This window comes from Brachycentrus maculatus, unplaced genomic scaffold (genome assembly GCF_059751285.1).
Source record: "Brachycentrus maculatus isolate JH-2025_06_01 unplaced genomic scaffold, ASM5975128v1 h1tg000185l, whole genome shotgun sequence".
Classification (NCBI taxonomy): domain Eukaryota; kingdom Metazoa; phylum Arthropoda; class Insecta; order Trichoptera; family Brachycentridae; genus Brachycentrus; species Brachycentrus maculatus.
This window is the reverse complement of record NW_028280936.1, coordinates 1,157,367-1,177,522: the sequence shown is the minus strand read 5'-3', so window position 1 is coordinate 1,177,522 and position 20,156 is coordinate 1,157,367. Positions and strand designations below refer to the sequence as shown.

Sequence of the window (20,156 nt, the reverse complement as noted above, 5' to 3'; positions counted from 1 at the left end):
AACCTAGCTACCAAGTGCACTTAATCTCCCTCATATCTTTGGGTGTGTTAAGACAGCCTCCACAAAGTATCACACTAACTTATGATCAGTAATTATGTTAAAAGTTTATCCTTGTATGGACAAAGTAAATTTAAAATGGCCTGTCCATTTATTTTAATTCATCATATCCTCTAGTACATTACCAGCGCTCAAAAATAATATGCGAAAAAATCTAATTTAATAAACAAAATTAAAAAATCATACACCTAAGTAACTTCACTACTAACTTAGAATCAATGAACTGTATAAACTAGTGCCTCTAGCGAGAAAGCGAGTGTTTTTGCCTAGAATTTTCACTCATGAATTACATGAAATTATAGTAAATCCACTCACGAGTAGGCATAGGCTATAAAACTTAAAAAGTTGAAGCCTTAGTAGGGTCACGATAAGCGGTGCTGCATAAGCCATAGCCAGATTTCATAGACACTTGGACGTTAGGTAATTCAAAAAAGAAATTTTCATCGAAGACAATTAAATTCACAGCATCCTCTAGGACAGTAAATAAATTGTTTATGGTATATTCACTCACCTGTCACGAATCTGTAGGAAAGTAGGGTTATGTCGTGAATGGTGTGATCATCTCATTCATCACAAAAACTACTAGTTACCCATCTTCTTCGATTCTTGACTTTGACCAATATAAGATGAGATGGCAATACGATGCGAAAAGTGACGTTTAACGGTCGCTGGTATTCCGATATGTCAAAATTATCCTTAACCTTCCCAGTGGGCGTGCTGAGAAATTTGCCTTGAACGGGCGCTTGTCGTAAATTTTACGAAATATTCAGATTTCAAAGAATAACAAAAACTTCTAAGCACTACAGGTCTGTAGTTTAGAGAGGCAATGACCCTCGAATAGCTCGGAGCTAGGTGAAATTGTAAGAGTGGAGGAAACGGAAGGTGCAATTGTCGTAAATTTTACGATAGTGCGCCCGCTGGAAGGTTAAATAAAATAAGAATTGGTCCAATAATCAGTTAAAAGACAGACAAAACTTTTTTAAAACACATAACTGTCTTAAGAACAAATATAATAAATTTAATTCATATTGATTACACATATCGCTCACTCCTTCCAAGAACGTCATAAATCAAAAAACTTGATTTCTCAGGAGAACGTTTTTGATGTTTAAAAATATAATACAATCTATCAAAAATAAATATCAAGCCACTTATTGAATTTTTTACTGTGCAACAGATCTTTTTAGGTAAAACCTGAAGGTTTTTTCTCCATTTAAAAAATATTTAACATATTAAAAAAAATAATTAAACAATACCTTTTCTTCAAAATGTAAAAACGACACTTTCTGCCCTGTAGCGGGTAAATATTAATTTAAAAATATGCCGCTTTTGCTGGGATATAGTACATTTTCTGGGCATTCCAAACACATGCACAGATGAAAATTGACGATTTTTGATTTATGACGTTCTTGAAAGGAGTGAGCGATATATACACACTACAGAGGCGAACAATGTCCGCCTCCATAGTGTAATGGTTAGCGCGTTTAGCTGCCCCGGGTTCGATTCTCAAGGGTAGGTCAATATAAATATTAGTAATTTTTCATTAAAATATTTATTTTATATTACCCTGGACTGGCACCTGAAGCGCAAGCTTGATCATCTTGCCCTAATGTAAGTGACGAGATTTTACTGCGTCAATTTGAATCAGTGCTTTATGCACCATGGGTGCGGAAAGTGGCTAAAAGAAGAGAGATTTTTTAATCAACCCAATAACTTCATTATAATTAACCTTTGGATCACATAATTGATGAATAGTACCTGCAAAAATTTGCTCTGAGAAATTTCAACTTTCAAGATGATGAAAAAACATATAGTGGGAGGTACATACGTCACATATATCAAAAGGAATAGGTTGCTAATATGATGGGTTATAAGGATGTTTTCTAGACCTTTGTAGTATATACGACCAATAATGGTTTTACTGAAATAGGTAGGTATACATACGTTGTAAACATACAAATTTCAAAGGATGCAAAGCATCCACAGCATCCATCGACGGAACCCACAAGTACGTAAAGCATAATATACAAGTATGTATGTAAATAGCGATGTTTTAATAATGGAACAAGATGAAGGTTCAACCTATTTTCTAAATAGTTGTTGCATATTTATAGTTTACAACAAGTACATGGATGATTTAAGACAACCATAATATTAGAAATCAGATTAATTCGTAGATCGGTGGGGTTAAGAGCACAATTACTGGCCCGTTGAAAATTACTGGCCACTTTTTCCCCGAATTTTTTTTTCTCGCCAAAGTTTTCATCAATTTTACCGCAAATTACTCTCATGAAATATGTTTCCTTTATAATAAGGCTTACCATACGTCCCGGTTTCAGTGGCTATAAATGAACAATTACTTGCTAGATAATATATTATGCTTATTGTGGGTAAATTATAAATAAAAGGTTTTTTCATTTAACCGAACAAACGCTTTGATTTTATTGAGTGGCATATAATTGCTGGCTTTTTGTGACCATTAACTCAATTTTTTTATTATTATACTAAATGAAAAAATTGGTATTGTATTTTCGAAAAAGATATGTATTTTATTATTTGTAAAAATTTGCAACATTTTAAATATTTCAATCCGTCTAGGATCAAACTTTGATTGTCTTATAAATATCTTGAAACGGTGAGATTAAAAAAAATACAATCATAACTACTCCTCACATAAACGATAAACTGTGTTGTATTTTTAGGACAATCTCTAGAAGTTGCAAGCGATTGAAAATATAGCAGTGAGAATATTACAAAAAAAAATCGACCAATATTACGAAAAAGAACGCCCAATTTGATTGAAATAAAATAAGGTACATTTTTATAATGTTGTCATACTTATAAAAATGTACCTACCGTATTATATTTATATCAATACGACAATTTTATTTAAATAAATATTTTTCCAGTAAATTTGTATTAAGTAGTGATAATTGTAATATTATACTTAAAATAAGAAGAGTAAGGTTACCTTTTATGAAAAAACATTTTCGCGAAAATGCGCGAGTTTAAAATGTATACCAGAAAGTATGTTTTTTTTTAAACAATGGAAATCTTAGTTATTAAAAATATATACATTCTTCTTCTTCTTCTTAAAACCCTTATCCGCATCCCAGTTCACAGCATCATATAAACGCAGTGTAATCTTGATGGTTAAAACATGAAGAAAAGGAGATCAGCCCTCCGCTTCAGGCACCAGTCCAGGGTAATATTAAATTAATAATAGAGTGAAAAAATAACTTATATTTATTTGATCCCCCCTGGGAGTCGAATCCGGGACCTCCAGAACTTGCTGACCATTACGCTACGGAGGCGGTCATTAAAAAAAACTAAGAACTAAATAATTTATCATAGACTTTAGTTAATTTTGACTTGTTAAATATTAATACACATTAATTATTAAGTAACTTCTGTTAATAATAAAATAAAATCGTTTATTTGTATCGATGACTAATTAATATTTTTTATTTAGCTTCGTCAAAGACCAGTAATTGTACTGTTCACCTTATGTAAATAAAATGACGTATTCCCCCACCTCAACCAACTTCTAAATCCAGTGTCAAACATAACGCGGCAGTGTCGGTACTGTGTTTTGCGACACGACGTTCTGTTTACACTAAAGCCGGTTCCTTGCACGAGTAAACCAAATTAGAATTTACTTTACTGATACATAATAGTCTGACTGCAATCATGGCGAGACCTATGGTAACAGTTCACGAGGGAAAATTGGAAGGAATTACGCACAAAACATGGAGTGGATTCGCCTACAATTCTTTTACGGGAATCCCATTTGCCAAACCACCTATCGGAGACTTGAGATTTAAGGTAAGCCAAATAAAAAATAATATGTTTACCTTATCCACACTTTACACCTAACATACGTAGTGCCTTTGAATAACGCAACTTCATCGTAATCATCATTATCCGAACACAAGGTGACTTGTCTATTGTATCCGGCGTCAGACCAGAGTAACGGATCAACGGATGAAAATCTTAGTATAATTGCAATATTCCAATGGAATTCGGACCCGGAACCATGAGTGAGCATGGTACTCCAACATAGAGGAGAAGTGTATAAATTATGATAACTGTTTACATTAATCGTTGGTATCTTTTTTTCGCAAAGATTATCAGAATTCAATTAGATAAGATTACATTATATTATACTATCGTTGAATTATTATTCAAACTATCGTAAAATATTCACAACGAAATGACGGTTCTGAGAGTGCGATACTCTTTTAAAAATTTCAATAGAAAGATATCATGCCGTCCACGTATCTCAAGAATGAATGAGATTTCATGAAATTTCAGTCCCCAGACGCCAGACCGAACTGAAAAACGAAAACCGTTATATGGTATTATCAGCATTGCGTCACGTCCACTGGTATTTCTGATTATAACATCGTCTCTGGCTCGTGGTTCGGCGAAATTTGTTTGTTTTAAAATTCAATTTGATAACGATAAAGATAAAATTAAAAAATATATATTCAAAATGATAATTACTTTATTATTATGTGAATTTATAATAATAGAAATTTACATTCTCCTTATCATTCATCGTTCACTTTATGTAATACAACTTTAAAAAAACACTTCGTGACTACCGGTTTAGGAATAATCATTCCATCATCAGGTCAAATGTAGACTAAAGTGAAATTGTTAAGGTCTGCCACATCGCTCACTCCTTTCAACAATGTCATTTATCAAAAATCGTCAATTTTTAGTTTCGGAATGCCCAGAAAATGTTCTATATCCCAGCAAAAGCGGCATATTTTCAACTTAATATTTACCCGCTACTGGGCAGAAAGCGTTGTTTTTGCATTTTGAAGAAGAGTTATTTTATAATTATTTTTTTTTTAAAGTAAATACTTTTCAAATGGAGAAGAAACTTTCAGGTTTTACCTAAAAAGATCTGTTGCAATAAGTGGATTTTTAATACATTTTATTATATTCTTAAACTTGAAAAACGATCTACTGAAAAATCAAGTTTTTTTTTTATATATGACGTTGTTGAAAGGAGTGAGCGATATGTAAAAAACTAAAATATACACACAAGTGAACGATGAATTATGAGGAGAGTGTTATATTACCATACCACAAAGTTAAAAATTAATTGTGTAACATTGTAGAATACACATAAAATATTGATTCTTCTGAATGAGGGGAAGATACAAGGGAAGAAAATCGACCCACTCTTTTTTTACACGGACTAGTGGTTACAAGGTCAAATATTAACAGGATTTCTGAATTGGGTATTTTTAAACTGAGTAATCACCTACATACATGCGTATATATGTATATATATATATATATATATATATATATATATATATATATATATATATATATATATATATATATATATATATATATATATATATATATATATATATATATATATATATATATATATATATATATATATATATATATATATATATATATGTGGGTGTGTGTGTCTCCCAAGTCTTATCTACCTGACCACCATTTCGACAGAAAAGTCAGAAATTAAATCATCGATTTGTTCAAAACCAGAAATTTTAATTACTGTCATGCGGGCTCGCTACCAAGCAAGAAGTTAATTAAGTAGTATTTAATTGGTTCCAATCATATTCGTATTATCTGCGTATCTTTAGATGATTTCCTGCTCATAAAGATACTTAAGTGGTTTATGAAGTATTAAGCACGTACTTGGCAGTTTTGCATATGAAATCGCGAAGTAATCGAGTAGTATTCCATCATCAGTAACCTTCACAAATTATCGATTATATGACAAATTGAAAATTTTGAGTATTTACATGCAAACTAAACAAATCGACTCTGGAATATATAAATTAGAGTACTTCATTCAAAAGCATTCGCCGTATTTGTCATTTATAATAGATTAAATCTTAAATAAGATCGAAATTAATGAGGAACCATATGTTTATCTAACGTTTTACGAGGTAAAAATAATACTGTATTGCAGACAACAATACATACAGTGTGTAATCTGAAGTCCATAATTTCGATTGATCCCTCATAATCAAGATAAAATATTATATTATATCAGATTACATTGATTTTGACATAAATATTGATATTAATACAAATTTATAAAGTGGAACTATAATTTGTTGACCCTAGTATTCATAAATAAATCGAAACGCATGTTTAAATATTCACATACACACACACACATATATACATATATATATATATATATATATATATATATATATATATATATATATATATATATATATATATATATATATATATATATATATATATATATATATATATATATTTATATATATATATATATATATATATATATATATATATATATATATATATATATATATATATATATATATATATATATATATATATATATATATATATATATATTTATATATATATGTATATATATATATATAAATATACATATATTTATATATGCATATATATATTTATATATATATATATATATATATATATATATATATATATATATATATATATATATATATATATATATATATATATGTATACATGTATATATATATATACATAAATACATACTATATGGTATATGTCTACGTGCAAACCTATCTAATAAGAATGTGTGATTTTTAATAGGATCCGGAACCGGCAGTTGCCTGGGAAGGAGTACGCGATGCAAGCGTTGCCGGAAATATGTGTTCCCACATAGATGTTTTTTTCAAAAAGGCATATTGTGGTGAGGAGGATTGCCTCTACCTCAATGTATATGTACCGGAAGGAACCACTGCTGACGCAGAATTACCAGTTATGTTCTGGATTCACGGAGGTGGATTCACTGCAGGCACTGGTGCCAAGGAAATGTACGGTCCCGATCACCTCATTGAAAGAAACGTAATTGTTGTATCCATCAACTACAGACTAGGTCCTCTTGGCTTTCTCTGTCTACGTAACGCCGAAGTTCCCGGAAATTGCGGATTGAAAGATCAAATCTTAGCGCTGAAGTGGGCGAAAAATAATATCAAGTTCTTCGGAGGAAACTCTGAAAATATAACTGTTTTCGGAGAAAGTGCCGGAGCTGCTTCTGTGCATTATATGATGATGTCTCCGGCAGCCAAGGGACTATTCTCTAAAGCGATTATGCAATCCGGAGGAAGCACCAACGAATGGGCCGTGCAAACTGATCCGATAGGTGTTGCGTTTAAATTAGGAGAACTTTTAGGCTGCAAAACCGACAGTAAAGAAGAACTTTTGGAGTTTTTAAAGAAGGTTCCGGTAGAAAATTTGACCCAAGTTTCTGCCAACCCCACGTTAAACGTCGAAAATGCCATAGCTTTCTCTCCAGTAGTGGAGGAAGTATATCCGAAAATAAATTCCTTTTTAACTGAAAACCCGAGGGAGCTTATGAAAGCCGGTAAAATAAATAAAGTTCCTACTTTATCCGGATTTACATCTAGAGAAGGCCTTCTCTTCATGATGAAATTGCAAACATTAAACTTGGAGACAGCGACTTTAGAGGAAATTGTTCCGAATTTCGAAGAATATGTTCCGAATGTCTTAAAATCCAGCACAAGTGAAGAAGATCGCAAAGTTATTGCTAAAAAAATCAAAGATTTTTATTTCGCGGATAAAGGAAATCTGGTTGAAAACTTCTTTACGCTGATGTCTGACTACGCTTTCGTAAAAGATATAGACTCTACCGTGAAACAGTTGTCGCAATTGGATACTACTTACTACTATAGATTTTCTTATAGCGGATCAATAAACTTGATAAAATTTTTGATGAAGTTGTCATACGAAGGAGCGTCACACGGTGATGAATTGGGATATTTATTTACAATCTCACCATCCGTCGGTAATTTCGAAATGCCAAAAGTAACAGATGCCGACACTTCCGTGATTAAAAAGATGACGGAGATGTGGACTAATTTCGCTAAATTTGGGTAAATTAAATTTGAAATTAATTGTTAACAATAAATAGTTTTAAGGAGACTTACCGGAGAATTTCGTCGTAACATCGCTCGCGGCGAGCATCACACAGCATCCGAAACAATGGATGGAGCGCTCGGCTCGGTGTACTGCTCGCTGAATGTTCGCATCGTAACGTGTTACGTTACGACGAAACGCTCCGGTCAGTCTCCACCTTTATAGGTTATTAAGTAGTGGGGGATGTAGGTATGTACCCTTATATTTATTTTCGGGGAAGGGAGAATTTATTGACATGGCAATTTTTATTTTTATTTTAAGAAAGAATTTATGTATGTAGATATAATTAATTACATATGTAGATATAATTATTACTAGACATGGAAATTTATTTACGTTTATGGAGAAATAAATTGATGTTTTGATACATACGTGTATACTCGTATACATACAACACATGTAAAATATTTTTATTTATTTGAATATTCTTGTTTATCGAAAACATCATAACCTGCATGTACGAAGTCATAATTTTCGGGGACTTATTTTTTTACATTTAAATTAAAAACAAATTGCTCAAACAGTATTATACACGAATAAACACACAAAAATATACAAAATAAATCATATTTTAAATAATATTCAGAAATATGTAAAGACATAAATTAAAGTAAAGTAAATATGTACAATATGTACATCGAAAACGTCACCCAAACAAATTTTACAGGTGAGTGAAGAATGTTTCTCCTGTAAAAAATAAAAGGAAATATTTTTTCAGAGTGTAGTAATTTTTTTCTTTGCAATATCGACTTGTAATATTTTTAAATACGAAATTCAATAAAAGAAACAGATTTGAAAGAAAATGTTAGAACATTAAGTAAAAGTATTTATTTTTTTCAGAAATCCTACTCCGAGTGTTACTGAAAACATAAAAGTTATCTGGAAACCAGTAACTAAGGACGAAATCAACTGTTTGGATATCAACGAAGAATGTACCATGATAAAAAATCCCTTCCAAGAGAGAATGAAGTTTTGGAATGATCTTTAATAAAGAAAGCTGTTTCATGAAAAGAGTGTATAACCAAACCTTTAAGATAAAGCCTTATGTTAAAGTATTTTTAATAAGAAATAAAATACATATATTTTTTATATTCTTTATTTGTTCATCTATGGACATCTTAACAATAAGTACATATATGTATGTATAGTTTAAAAAAACGCATGAATTATAAATTTTACCATTTTATCTCACCAAAAAAAAAAAATCACAAAGTGTAATTAATAAATAAATAATAAAAATAAATAATGAATATACCTTATTATAACTTTATAACGTGTACGATAGTTCTTTTAAGTTCTTTTTATGTAGTAGGACATTATAATCTAAAAATTAAAAAGATAATATAAAAACTCCACGCACTATTATATTAACATTTATAATCCCAAAATATTTATTGAACTTGTTAAATATGTTGAGAGACATTGTTCTTCTGTAAAAAAGAAGTGAAAATAGTATGTGTGTATATATATATATATATATATATATATATATATATATATATATATATATATATATATATATATATATATATATATATATATATATATATATATATGTATAAGAGTTGAGGCTCTGTTTGGTCTGTTCTTTAAAAAAAAACTTTAAAAAATAAATATGTAATTTACTTAATTTAAAAATAATTAGTAAAATATGATTGACAAACCTGAGAATTTTGATAATCTTTAATAATCTTCATTTGATGAATCATTATAATCATATTATATCCTATAATGTTAAGTAATATAACTTTAATACATAAAATGAGGTTTAGTGGATAAAGAATGAAATAATGTATAAAAAATATTACGTAAGTAAAACCAAAGAAAGCATTCATTGACCCTACCTATTGTATGTATGTATGTAGTATGCATATTCTTTATGTACAAATGTACGGAGTTTTTTTTTGATATTGCTAGATTGACTGATTTTACTGGTATTTGATATTATCACAATATTAATTTTAATCCTAAACATTTTTTAAATGAAAAATGGGTAAACAGCATTTGGATATAGCTCTTTCAAATGGTATAAAGCTATGTGACGAAAATGATTTAATCAAATTTATTCAAAAAGAAAAAAAACTCAATATCACTTTTATTGTAAAATTGAAACTAGTTTAGTGTAGGTATTTGTTTTTCAAACCCTTATCCACTCCCGATAGTGCATAGAACACTGAATCATATAAACGCACTGTTATCTTGATCGTTAACACATGAAGGACAGGTGATCAGCCCTCCGCTTCAGGTGTACGTACCAGTCCAGGATAATATTAAATACAAATTAGAGTAATAAATCACTTATTTTTATTTGACCCCCCCTAGGAATCGAACCCGGGACCTCCAGTACGGTAGCCGAACGTGATAACCATTGCACTAGTTTCGGTATTATTTGGTATTAGTATATACTAAAAAAGTTCCACGCACACACGCATGTCCTAACCGTCCATCAAAAACTCCTCCCTTAGTTTTTCCCTCTACCTACTTCCCCAAACACCCTTTTTCCTTTCCCTTCCTTATTATCATCAATTTGTAATTAATGTTTTTTAAATTTTCAACTACCATCTACCCTGTGATTGCAAATAGCTATGTATGGTATCAAACGTTTCGACCAATATCACTAGTATGTTTTAGGTTGGTTAAAATATATTGCTTTTTAGCAATAAGCCCGCCAATGTACTTATTTATTTTCTGTACATAAGTTTAAATAAATAAATAAAATTATGGTACAGCGGTGATCACTCGACTGGAAACGCGACATATATACATACTACAGTAGATCTTATAGAACAATGTTCCTGTAATGAAAGGCTCCGCGACGCCGCGACCCGACGGCGACGCATCCCCCCATGACGCACGACGCAAATATATGTAGGCACTTAGAGTGTGTAAGGTAACACCCTATTTAAGCCTTACTTTTAGAAATATCATTGTTCAATGAACAGTTAGTAGCTTGCGAAATAAAATTCATTATATGAATGTAAATTCATATATTATATATATATATATATATATATATATATATATATATATATATATATATATATATATATATATATATATATATATATATATATATATATATCGTTATATTTATATTTATATTTATATTTACATATTATTTTATTAAACCACATCCGCTCCCTATAGACCATATAGAGTTCACAAACAGTCTCCAGGCTTTTCTGTCGGCTGCCAGCCCCTTTGCATCCTCCCAAGTCAGACCCGCGTCCCGAAGATCTGACGGAAAAGTTGTGTTCGGTGCATCTCTTAGTTAATAAATAAGAGGAGATGAATGTGTGGAAAATGAAACAAAATATCCAGGCTAATTTGAAATATGTATACCATTCCCAAATTCATTTTTTTATTAATAGCAATTGAACCCGCGACTATCCAACTACACCACTGTGCCTTTGGGTATTAATTTTCAGAGTGTAAAAAACAAATATTTTTTTTAAGTTCTAACAAAAAATAACTATTTTTTAATATTATACATAGGAGTACATTATACAATACATGAGTTGACAAGTTCAGTCATATTATTTAATTTTTGTTGGTTAAGCGTATTGTGTAATTCAGGTATCGTAAACATTTTCTGCCGAAAATAACAAGATGTATGAAACAAGTTACATTTTATGACCAAAAAAGAGTGGAAAAATTATCAACAGAAATATAATTTCATTGAAAATATAAATTTTACTGTAAAGATGAATTTCGCAAATCATTAGGCGAAAACACTTTCTGTGAAACAAAAAGTCGAATCGTACCATGCATATTTTTATTTGAATAAATAATGCGACTAAATACCTTTGTTTATGATTGGAAAAAATCATTCGTGTACAACTAAAGATGCGCAAATCAAAACAAACAAACAAAGAAAAGTAAATGAATTTAAATTAATTAAAATAACACCGAGCGATCCAAAGGTTTGAAATCATGAACCCTGTATCTATGTTAATCAGTAAAGTACCGGTAAATTTAACTTCACATTTATTCGGAAAAAACAACATTTATTCAATTTTAAAACGGTAACATCTACTTGGCTGAAAATTGTAGTAATTAAACATGTAGGAAATTTAATTCTCTTCTGATCTTAATTCTTATCTTGATCTAATCTGATTTCTGTTTTTCTCTACGTTCGATTTATTTTTTAATTTGTTAAGAGTAGATAAAATTAATTTACGTATGCTTTATATTATATAATCGTGTATTATGTAAATAATCGCTGTTATGCAGCAGTGAAACCTAAAATTCAATGATTACATTATCTTGATAAGTAGATACGCATTTACGGTATTAATAGTTGACTTCCCAATAGTGCAGGTCCTACAAATTTTATGTCTATTTATTACTAACAGTCACCTTTTAAAAAACATTCCTGAGCAAAAAATGTACTTCGGCAAAAAATGTTATTTTGGTTTATAGAACAGTTTATCTCAAGAACATGCCATTAGATATCACTAAGCATACACAGAGACACCTTTGAAGGTAAAAGATAAGTTGTGGGTGACTCTTGTAGTAAGTGTTACCATCAACAAACATTTTTTTTTTTTCTGAATTATCTATCCGCGTAGATATAAACATTTTAGGGTAGATACTGAGCATAAACATAGTTACTGTTTGTAGACAACATTACGAAATAGTGAACACTGAAATTTGACAGTTCATAGTTCGTGATTTACGTAAGTTTATTTATCCACGTCCCAAATTAGTAACATTCTGTTAAATATCAAATAAACGGTGAGTTTGCTATATTTTTATACTGATAAACGCTAAGATATTAACCACAATAAAAGTAAATATAACATAATTCATGGGATTTTGATGAAGGCAACAAGTAAATCGTTTTGACTTTAATCTTGTCATCTCCTTTGAGAGATAAAATGAATACTGCGTTTAATAATTACGCGACATGGCTCGTTTTTATTCATTCACGTATTTTATGAGTGCTCGTAAATGCAGTCATACTTGAGATTAAGGCCCAGTATTCGTTAAATGGCAACTTAATTTTCTTTTAACCTAGGTAACATTTGACGTAATTGTTTTTTATTAAACACAGTTTTTGTATTGAAAAAATACGTTTTTCTACGAAATAAATAAATGGGTTTGAAAATAACAGTTACTGAAAGGAAAGGAGTTTTTAAAAAATCAATCTATATTATAAAAAATTTAAATAAATACAAAATGTATTCTTAAAAAAATGGACGTGACCTGCATTGCCGGAAGCTTAATGAATTTAATTAATGCGAGTTTGGCTTTAAAGCGTCATGTATACAACTTATTCACAAATTCTTTAGCTTAGTTTTATTTGACTACGATACCTTAGCTCTAGAAGACTATGATGATGGTAGTAAAGAAAAAACTACATAATACAGATGTAATAAAACACTCTCCTTATCTACAACATTTTGAGTGTGTCCAAATACTTGTTCACAAAATCTGGATTATCTCCAATTACAGGAGTTATTTTCATATTATTTTTTGACATCTCATCAAAGATGAAGAAGAATATGGAAGTCTGGGCATTTACGGGGCTTACGACCGTCATAGGCTGGTTTAAGTGATCACTTTACACACGCGTAACATTCACCAATTCTACCCATTATTGACAACCACACTACTCAAATTCTTGGAAGTTCTATATATATGAACCAATTTAGAAACCTTGTTCATGAATCACTAGAACTTCACTAGAGACATCTATTGGTGAGATGTAAAGAAGCTTTTTATTAAGCAGAAACTCTTATATTAGTATGTGAGATCCGAATCCTGGATTATAATCACACACATGAGAAACGCCAGAAAATACCATTTTCATTTTTATTATTAAGCTTATAATTTGACCAGATAATTTATTTACAACATTTTGAGTGTGTCCAAATACTTGTTCACAAAATCTGGATTATCTCCAATTACAGGAGTTATTTTCATATTATTTTTTGACATCTCATCAAAGATGAAGAAGAATATGGAAGTCTCCATATTCTTCTTCATCTTCATCAGACTTCCATATTCTTCTTCATCTTTGATGAGATGTCAAAAAATAATATGAAAATAACTCCTGTAATTGGAGATAATCCAGATTTTGTGAACAAGTATTTGGACACACTCAAAATGTTGTAAATAAATTATCTGGTCAAATTATAAGCTTAATAATAAAATAAAAATGGTATTTTCTGGCGTTTCTCATGTGTGTGATTATAATCCAGGATTCGGATCTCACATACTAATATAAGAGTTTCTGCTTAATAAAAAGCTTCTTTACATCTCACCAATAGATGTCTCTAGTAAAGTTCTAGTGATTCATGAACAAGGTTTCTAAATTGGTTCATATATATAGAACTTCCAAGAATTTGAGTAGTGTGGTTGTCAATAATGGGTAGAATTGGTGAATGTTACGCGTGTGTAAAGTGATCACTTAAACCAGCCTATGACGGTCATAAGCCCCGTAAATGCCCAGACTTCCATATTCTTCTTCATCTTTGATGAGATGTCAAAAAATAACTCTCCTTATCATTCATCGTTCACTTTGTGTAATAATACCACTTTAATAAACACTATTTTTGATAAGCTTCATGTATTTATAAGTACAACATGAATGATCGTATTATTTTATTTTGGAAGAGAATAATACATTCCTAGATTTTAATATCGCTAAAGACATCTTAGATTTTATAAGAAAAACAAATCAAATGAATACAACTAGAAATGCTTCACTAAAATTTGAGAGCCTTGAGAATGTTTTCTTTTTCAGTAATATATGGCAACCCCAATAGTGAATTTGTCTCAGGGACAATTGATGGGGAAAACAGAAAAGACTACTGAAGGGTTTATATTTAACTGTTTTCAAGGTATTCCATATGGAAAACCACCTGTAGGAGAACTAAGGTTTAAAGTAAGTATGAAGATGCTTTGTATGTATTTATTTAAATGCGATTATAAAAATACTATTTTAATTACAACATTTTGAGTCTGTCCAAATACTTGTTCACAAATCTGGATTATCTCCAATTAGGAGTTATTTTTGACATGTTGACATAGATGAAGAAAAATATGAAAGTCTGGGCTAAATAAAATAACCCTGGTCAAATTATAATCTTAAATAAATATTTAAAATGATGTTTTGTAGTGTTTCTAAAGTATGTGAATATAATCTAGGACCTCACATACAAATGAAAGAGTTTCTGCTTAATAAAAGCTTTTCCCATCCCACCACAGGTCTCTCTAGTGAACTCTCGCATTCTGTGTTTCGAGTTTGTTCAATACATACATATATCTTGAAGTTTCGAAAGTTTGAGTAATGTGTATGTCAATCATGGGTAGAATTGGTGAATGTTTCACGCGTGTAAAGTGATCACTCAAACCAGCCGAAGACGGTCGTAAGCCCTATAAATACCCAGACTTCCACATTCTTCTTCATATATTTTGAGATGTCAAAAATAATATTTTTTAATTACCTTTCCTAGAACATACAATAGTAGGACAACTTTTTGAAGGTTTCTGAAAATCCCTAAAACAATGATGGATTTTTTTTATAAGGAAATCAAAATTTCACAAAAACGTTCTGAAACACAGCTGAAAATATTAAAAGTAACAATAAAATCCTGAAATATGGAATTTAGGTTTCAAAATGTGGTATCCTATATTAATAAAATAAATATAATATTTTTTGGTTAATTTAAAAAAAAAAACAGTGATATAGAGGGCTGATGTTATATTATGTCATATGCAATATATAAGAAAAAAAATATTTGAGATATTTTAAGACATAATTAAAATAAGTCCGTTTCAATGTATGATATAATTAATATTGCTGAATTCTAAGAATGAAAAAAAAACAAATGTTTCATCTTCATTATCAACTATTTTACTTATCGGTTTCAGATGTTATTAGTAATATTTTGTTATTGCTGTTTTTTATCTTATAAATTTGGTACAAAAGAATTTAGGGATAATAAAATATTGTCGATTTAAAAAAATATTTATTAATATTCATCACACATAGAGCAGATTTCAAATAACACTGCAAAATAATTTTATGGTTGATAAGATTATTATTAAAATATTTATTTCAATTCCTAATGCATTATTATTTTATTTGTAAGAAATTGATGTTTAATTGCTAATAGATACCATCTTGTAATAATAACTCGTACTGATAAGAATCTTTATTTTAGAATCACCGAAAATGATTCATATTGTTATTGATATTATTAATATTATAAATTGATATTAGATTAAGGTTTTGTACTGACATTACTTGGCGGAACTGCATTTTATAGAATAAAATAAGAACCATATATTTTTTCCACCTGAATTTTATTTGACCAGCAACCGAGTTCCGTCGTAACCGACATCATCAGACTGGTTCACACCGGCCTCATGGCCAAACAAAATTTTATGTTACAACACAACATAGAATTTTGTCTAAATTCTATGTTAATCTGGAAACATTAACTATACGTAAGTATATTATTTAAATTCACATACAAAATCCATTTCTAACATTAAATTGTATCAAATCATGCCTAAAACCTTTACCATAACTTACTTGTAATTATTATTATAATACAATACTTAAACTCATTCAATTTAAATTCATTTGTCAGAATTTTTTATAAAATCACGGTTTGCAACTCCTGCCTTGTTGTGTAAGTAGCATAAAATTTTGTCTAGCCTCAAACCAGTCTGATGATGTCGGTTACGACGAAACCCGGTTGCTGGTGAAATAAAATTCATGTGGAAAAAATTACATAGTCGTTATTTTATTATATTAATTGATATTTTTTGGTTTGTTTAGGACCCACTTCCAGCAGAAAAATGGGTGGGTATTCGGGACTGTTCCCACGAAGGGAGCATCTGCGCACAACTCGACCCTAACCTAACTGTCTCAGGGAGTGAAGACTGCCTGCTCTTGAATGTTTACTCACCCCGACAGCTAGACTCGGGACCTCTACCCGTCATGGTGTGGGTGCACGGGGGTGCCTTTCTTAAAGGATCTGGAACAGTCGACAAGTACGGGCCTGATTTCCTAATCAAGAAAAATATAGTGTACGTCACGATAAACTACAGACTATCTGTACTTGGATTCCTGTGTCTCAACACTCCGGAAGTTCCGGGAAACGCGGGTTTAAAGGATCAAGTATTAGCGTTGAAATGGATACAAAATAATATTAAACACTTTGGTGGAGATCCGAATAATGTTACAATATTCGGCGAAAGTGCGGGGGCAGTTTCCATACAGTACCTGTCGTGGTCTCCAATATCTAGAGGCCTATTTCATAAAGTAATTATCCAATCGGGTTCAGCTTTATGCGAGTGGGGCTCGCTGTCAAATCCCTTAGCGTACGCTTTCAAACTTGCGACGAGCTTGGGATGCGTGGATTGCGACGAAAAAAATATATTGAATTTTTTGCAAAATGTTCCAGTAAACGATTTGGTAAAACAGTCTTTAAAAATATTGTCCGATGAAGATTCGGCAAAATTATTACCTTGCGCTTTCCTACCAGTTATCGAAGAAAATTTCGATGGAATCGAGTCAATTATCAATAAAGACTCGATCATAAATATTACGTCCTCGGATTTCGACCATATGCCTATCATGGCAGGATATTCTGCGAAGGAAGCAGTTTTCCTTTTGGAAAAAATATCTTACGACGAGAAACGAGTTTCGGAATTAGTAAATGATTTGCGTCATTTCATACCATCGAGAGAAGATAAATCACTGTATCCTGAAAAGATTTCATCAGCGGTAACTCAATTGAAGAATTTTTACTTTCATGAAAATCAAATAAGTGTCCACAGCGTAATAGATCTGCTGTCTGACTATTTATTCCGTCATCCGATAGATTTAACTGTTAAACTCCTCGCAAAATACTCTAGAAATCCTGTCTACTACTTTCAATTTTCATACTTTGGAAATTTGAACAGGTATAAAACGATTTCCAAAAAACTGAATATAAAGGGAGCCGCACATTCCGAAGAGGTCGGATATTTATTCAGAACACAAAATTTAGAATCTGAAGAGGTTTTATCGAGCGATAAATTAGTCCGAGAACGACTAGTAGAGATGTGGACTAATTTCGCGAAATATGGGTTTGTATTATATTAAGTTAATTAAAAAAATATGTCTTGAAATAATGGTTAATTATTTTCAGTGATTTAATTTTCAGAAACCCTACTCCAAGCAAAAGTGAGCTAATCCCTGTTATTTGGAAACCGGTAACTGCGGAAAATACGAATTTCATGGATATTAATGAAGATCTAGTTCCCGGCATTGATCCCAATTTTAAGGCTTTAAACTTTTGGATTCAACTCAGAGATGATTTAAAAACAGCATTTTTGTAAATACGGAAAAAACCTATCTTTAACAAAATATTTTTTCCGCATATTTAATGTTTCATATTTACTTTCCCGCAGGCTCAAATTTGTTCTGCAAAAGGGCAAACGTAATCAATTTGAATTATTTCTCGAAATACGTCATCACTCGAAATACGTCATCACTCCCAAATCAGTACAATATAACAGAGTAGGTATTTTGATTCTAAAAATATAATGTTTAGCTGCACAAATGATCTATTGTTTATTGTGGGTTTATTTAGTGCTAGCGTTAATGCCTAAACCAGTAGTTCCGAGAGTGGTCCTTACGACCCTCAGAGGTCCCTGGGATCATTCAGGGGTCCGTGGAAAATTAAAATTGATTTGAGGGTCCCTGAACAACGTCAGGGGGTCCGCGCAAGGTTTAATATAAAATAAAAAAGAATACATATTTTATCAATATGAAAGTTATAATAAATAACAATGAATACATTATTAGCTGATTTTAATGCGAATTTCATAAACGGTATTAATCCCATTTTCTTCACTTTTCATATCATTTTTAATCTGAAGTAAGACACCGAACGGGCTGAAATTAGAAAATAGGCCTTTCGAAACATGTGTTAAGGACTATTTTCCAATTTCGGCACAAGATGAAATTTATTGAAACAATAGTTGGCGAGAGATGTACTCCTATACCAACTTTGTTTGTAGCAAGTACAGTACAGTCAGTAGTTTTTCACCCAGGATCCGTGGTCAAGATTTGACTATGAAAAGGGGTCCGTGGGCCAAAAGAGTCTGGGAAACACTGGCCTAGACCTAGACGATACGGTAGTCGCCTGAGTCAGGGTCAGCATTTTAGGCGTCATAACAATATATGTATGCATTACAATGATTCGGAAAATGACTAGAGAAAAAATCCTTAAAAGCGAAAATAAATCCGAACAAAAATCTTTGCCTTCAGGAGAAGGACACCTCCAACAATTTTTAGTCTTGAAAATATTCCGAAAACTGCAAGTTCAGGAAAATTCTCCACTCTTAAATAACATAGGTATCAAAGGCAGACTACTCGTGGATAATAAGATAAGTTAACGTACAACATTATATAAACTGTTTGTTTTTTCACCTAAATTCAATAATATTTTACTGATAAATTAGTTCAATAAACCTTATTCTATCAATGTTAAAAGGTTATTTTTTATGATTCATAATGCTATTTGATTTAAAATTTGGTATAGGTATATATACATATATATATATATATATATATATATATATATATATATATATATATATATATATATATATATATATATATATATATATATATATATATATATATATATATAAATATATATATATATATATATATATATATATATATATATATATATATATATATATAAATATATATATATATATATATATATATATATATATATATATATATATATATATATATATATATATATATATATATATAAATATATATATATATATATATATATATATATATATATATATATATATATATATATATATATATATATACATATATATATATATGACAAATATGCATATGTGTGTTTGTTTTCTCTACTTCGAGTTCGAGTGCTTATATAAAGACATATTAACACACACGCTAATTTTTTTTTACTTTTAATTACAAAAAATGTAATCCACTGTTTAAGAAGTTACTGGTGTATTCACGAAATACTATCGAACATTTTGTTTTTACAACAGATAATTATAATTTTGTTTCGAACACCTTCATATTTATTTCTAACGTGCACTGAATCTTAATACAGTCA

General features: G+C 30.4%; 2 protein-coding genes across 2 annotated transcripts; both read left to right on the top strand.

The window, feature by feature from the left end:
- The first annotated feature begins 3,612 nt into the window (after positions 1-3,612).
- Positions 3,613-9,381, top strand: LOC148307934 (juvenile hormone esterase-like). Its single transcript, XM_088262583.1, has 3 exons — positions 3,613-3,882; positions 6,685-7,988; positions 8,872-9,381. The coding sequence occupies exons 1-3, from the start codon at positions 3,748-3,750 to the stop codon at positions 9,017-9,019; spliced, it is 1,587 nt and encodes a 528-aa protein (XP_088118709.1). The 5' UTR covers positions 3,613-3,747; the 3' UTR covers positions 9,020-9,381.
- A 3,265-nt stretch (positions 9,382-12,646) lies between these two features.
- On the top strand, positions 12,647-19,577 carry LOC148307933 (esterase B1-like). The gene is made up of 4 exons (XM_088262586.1): positions 12,647-12,768; positions 14,783-14,923; positions 16,829-18,123; positions 18,201-19,577. The coding sequence occupies exons 2-4, from the start codon at positions 14,789-14,791 to the stop codon at positions 18,373-18,375; spliced, it is 1,605 nt and encodes a 534-aa protein (XP_088118712.1). The 5' UTR covers positions 12,647-12,768; positions 14,783-14,788; the 3' UTR covers positions 18,376-19,577.
- The last annotated feature ends 579 nt before the right edge of the window (positions 19,578-20,156 follow it).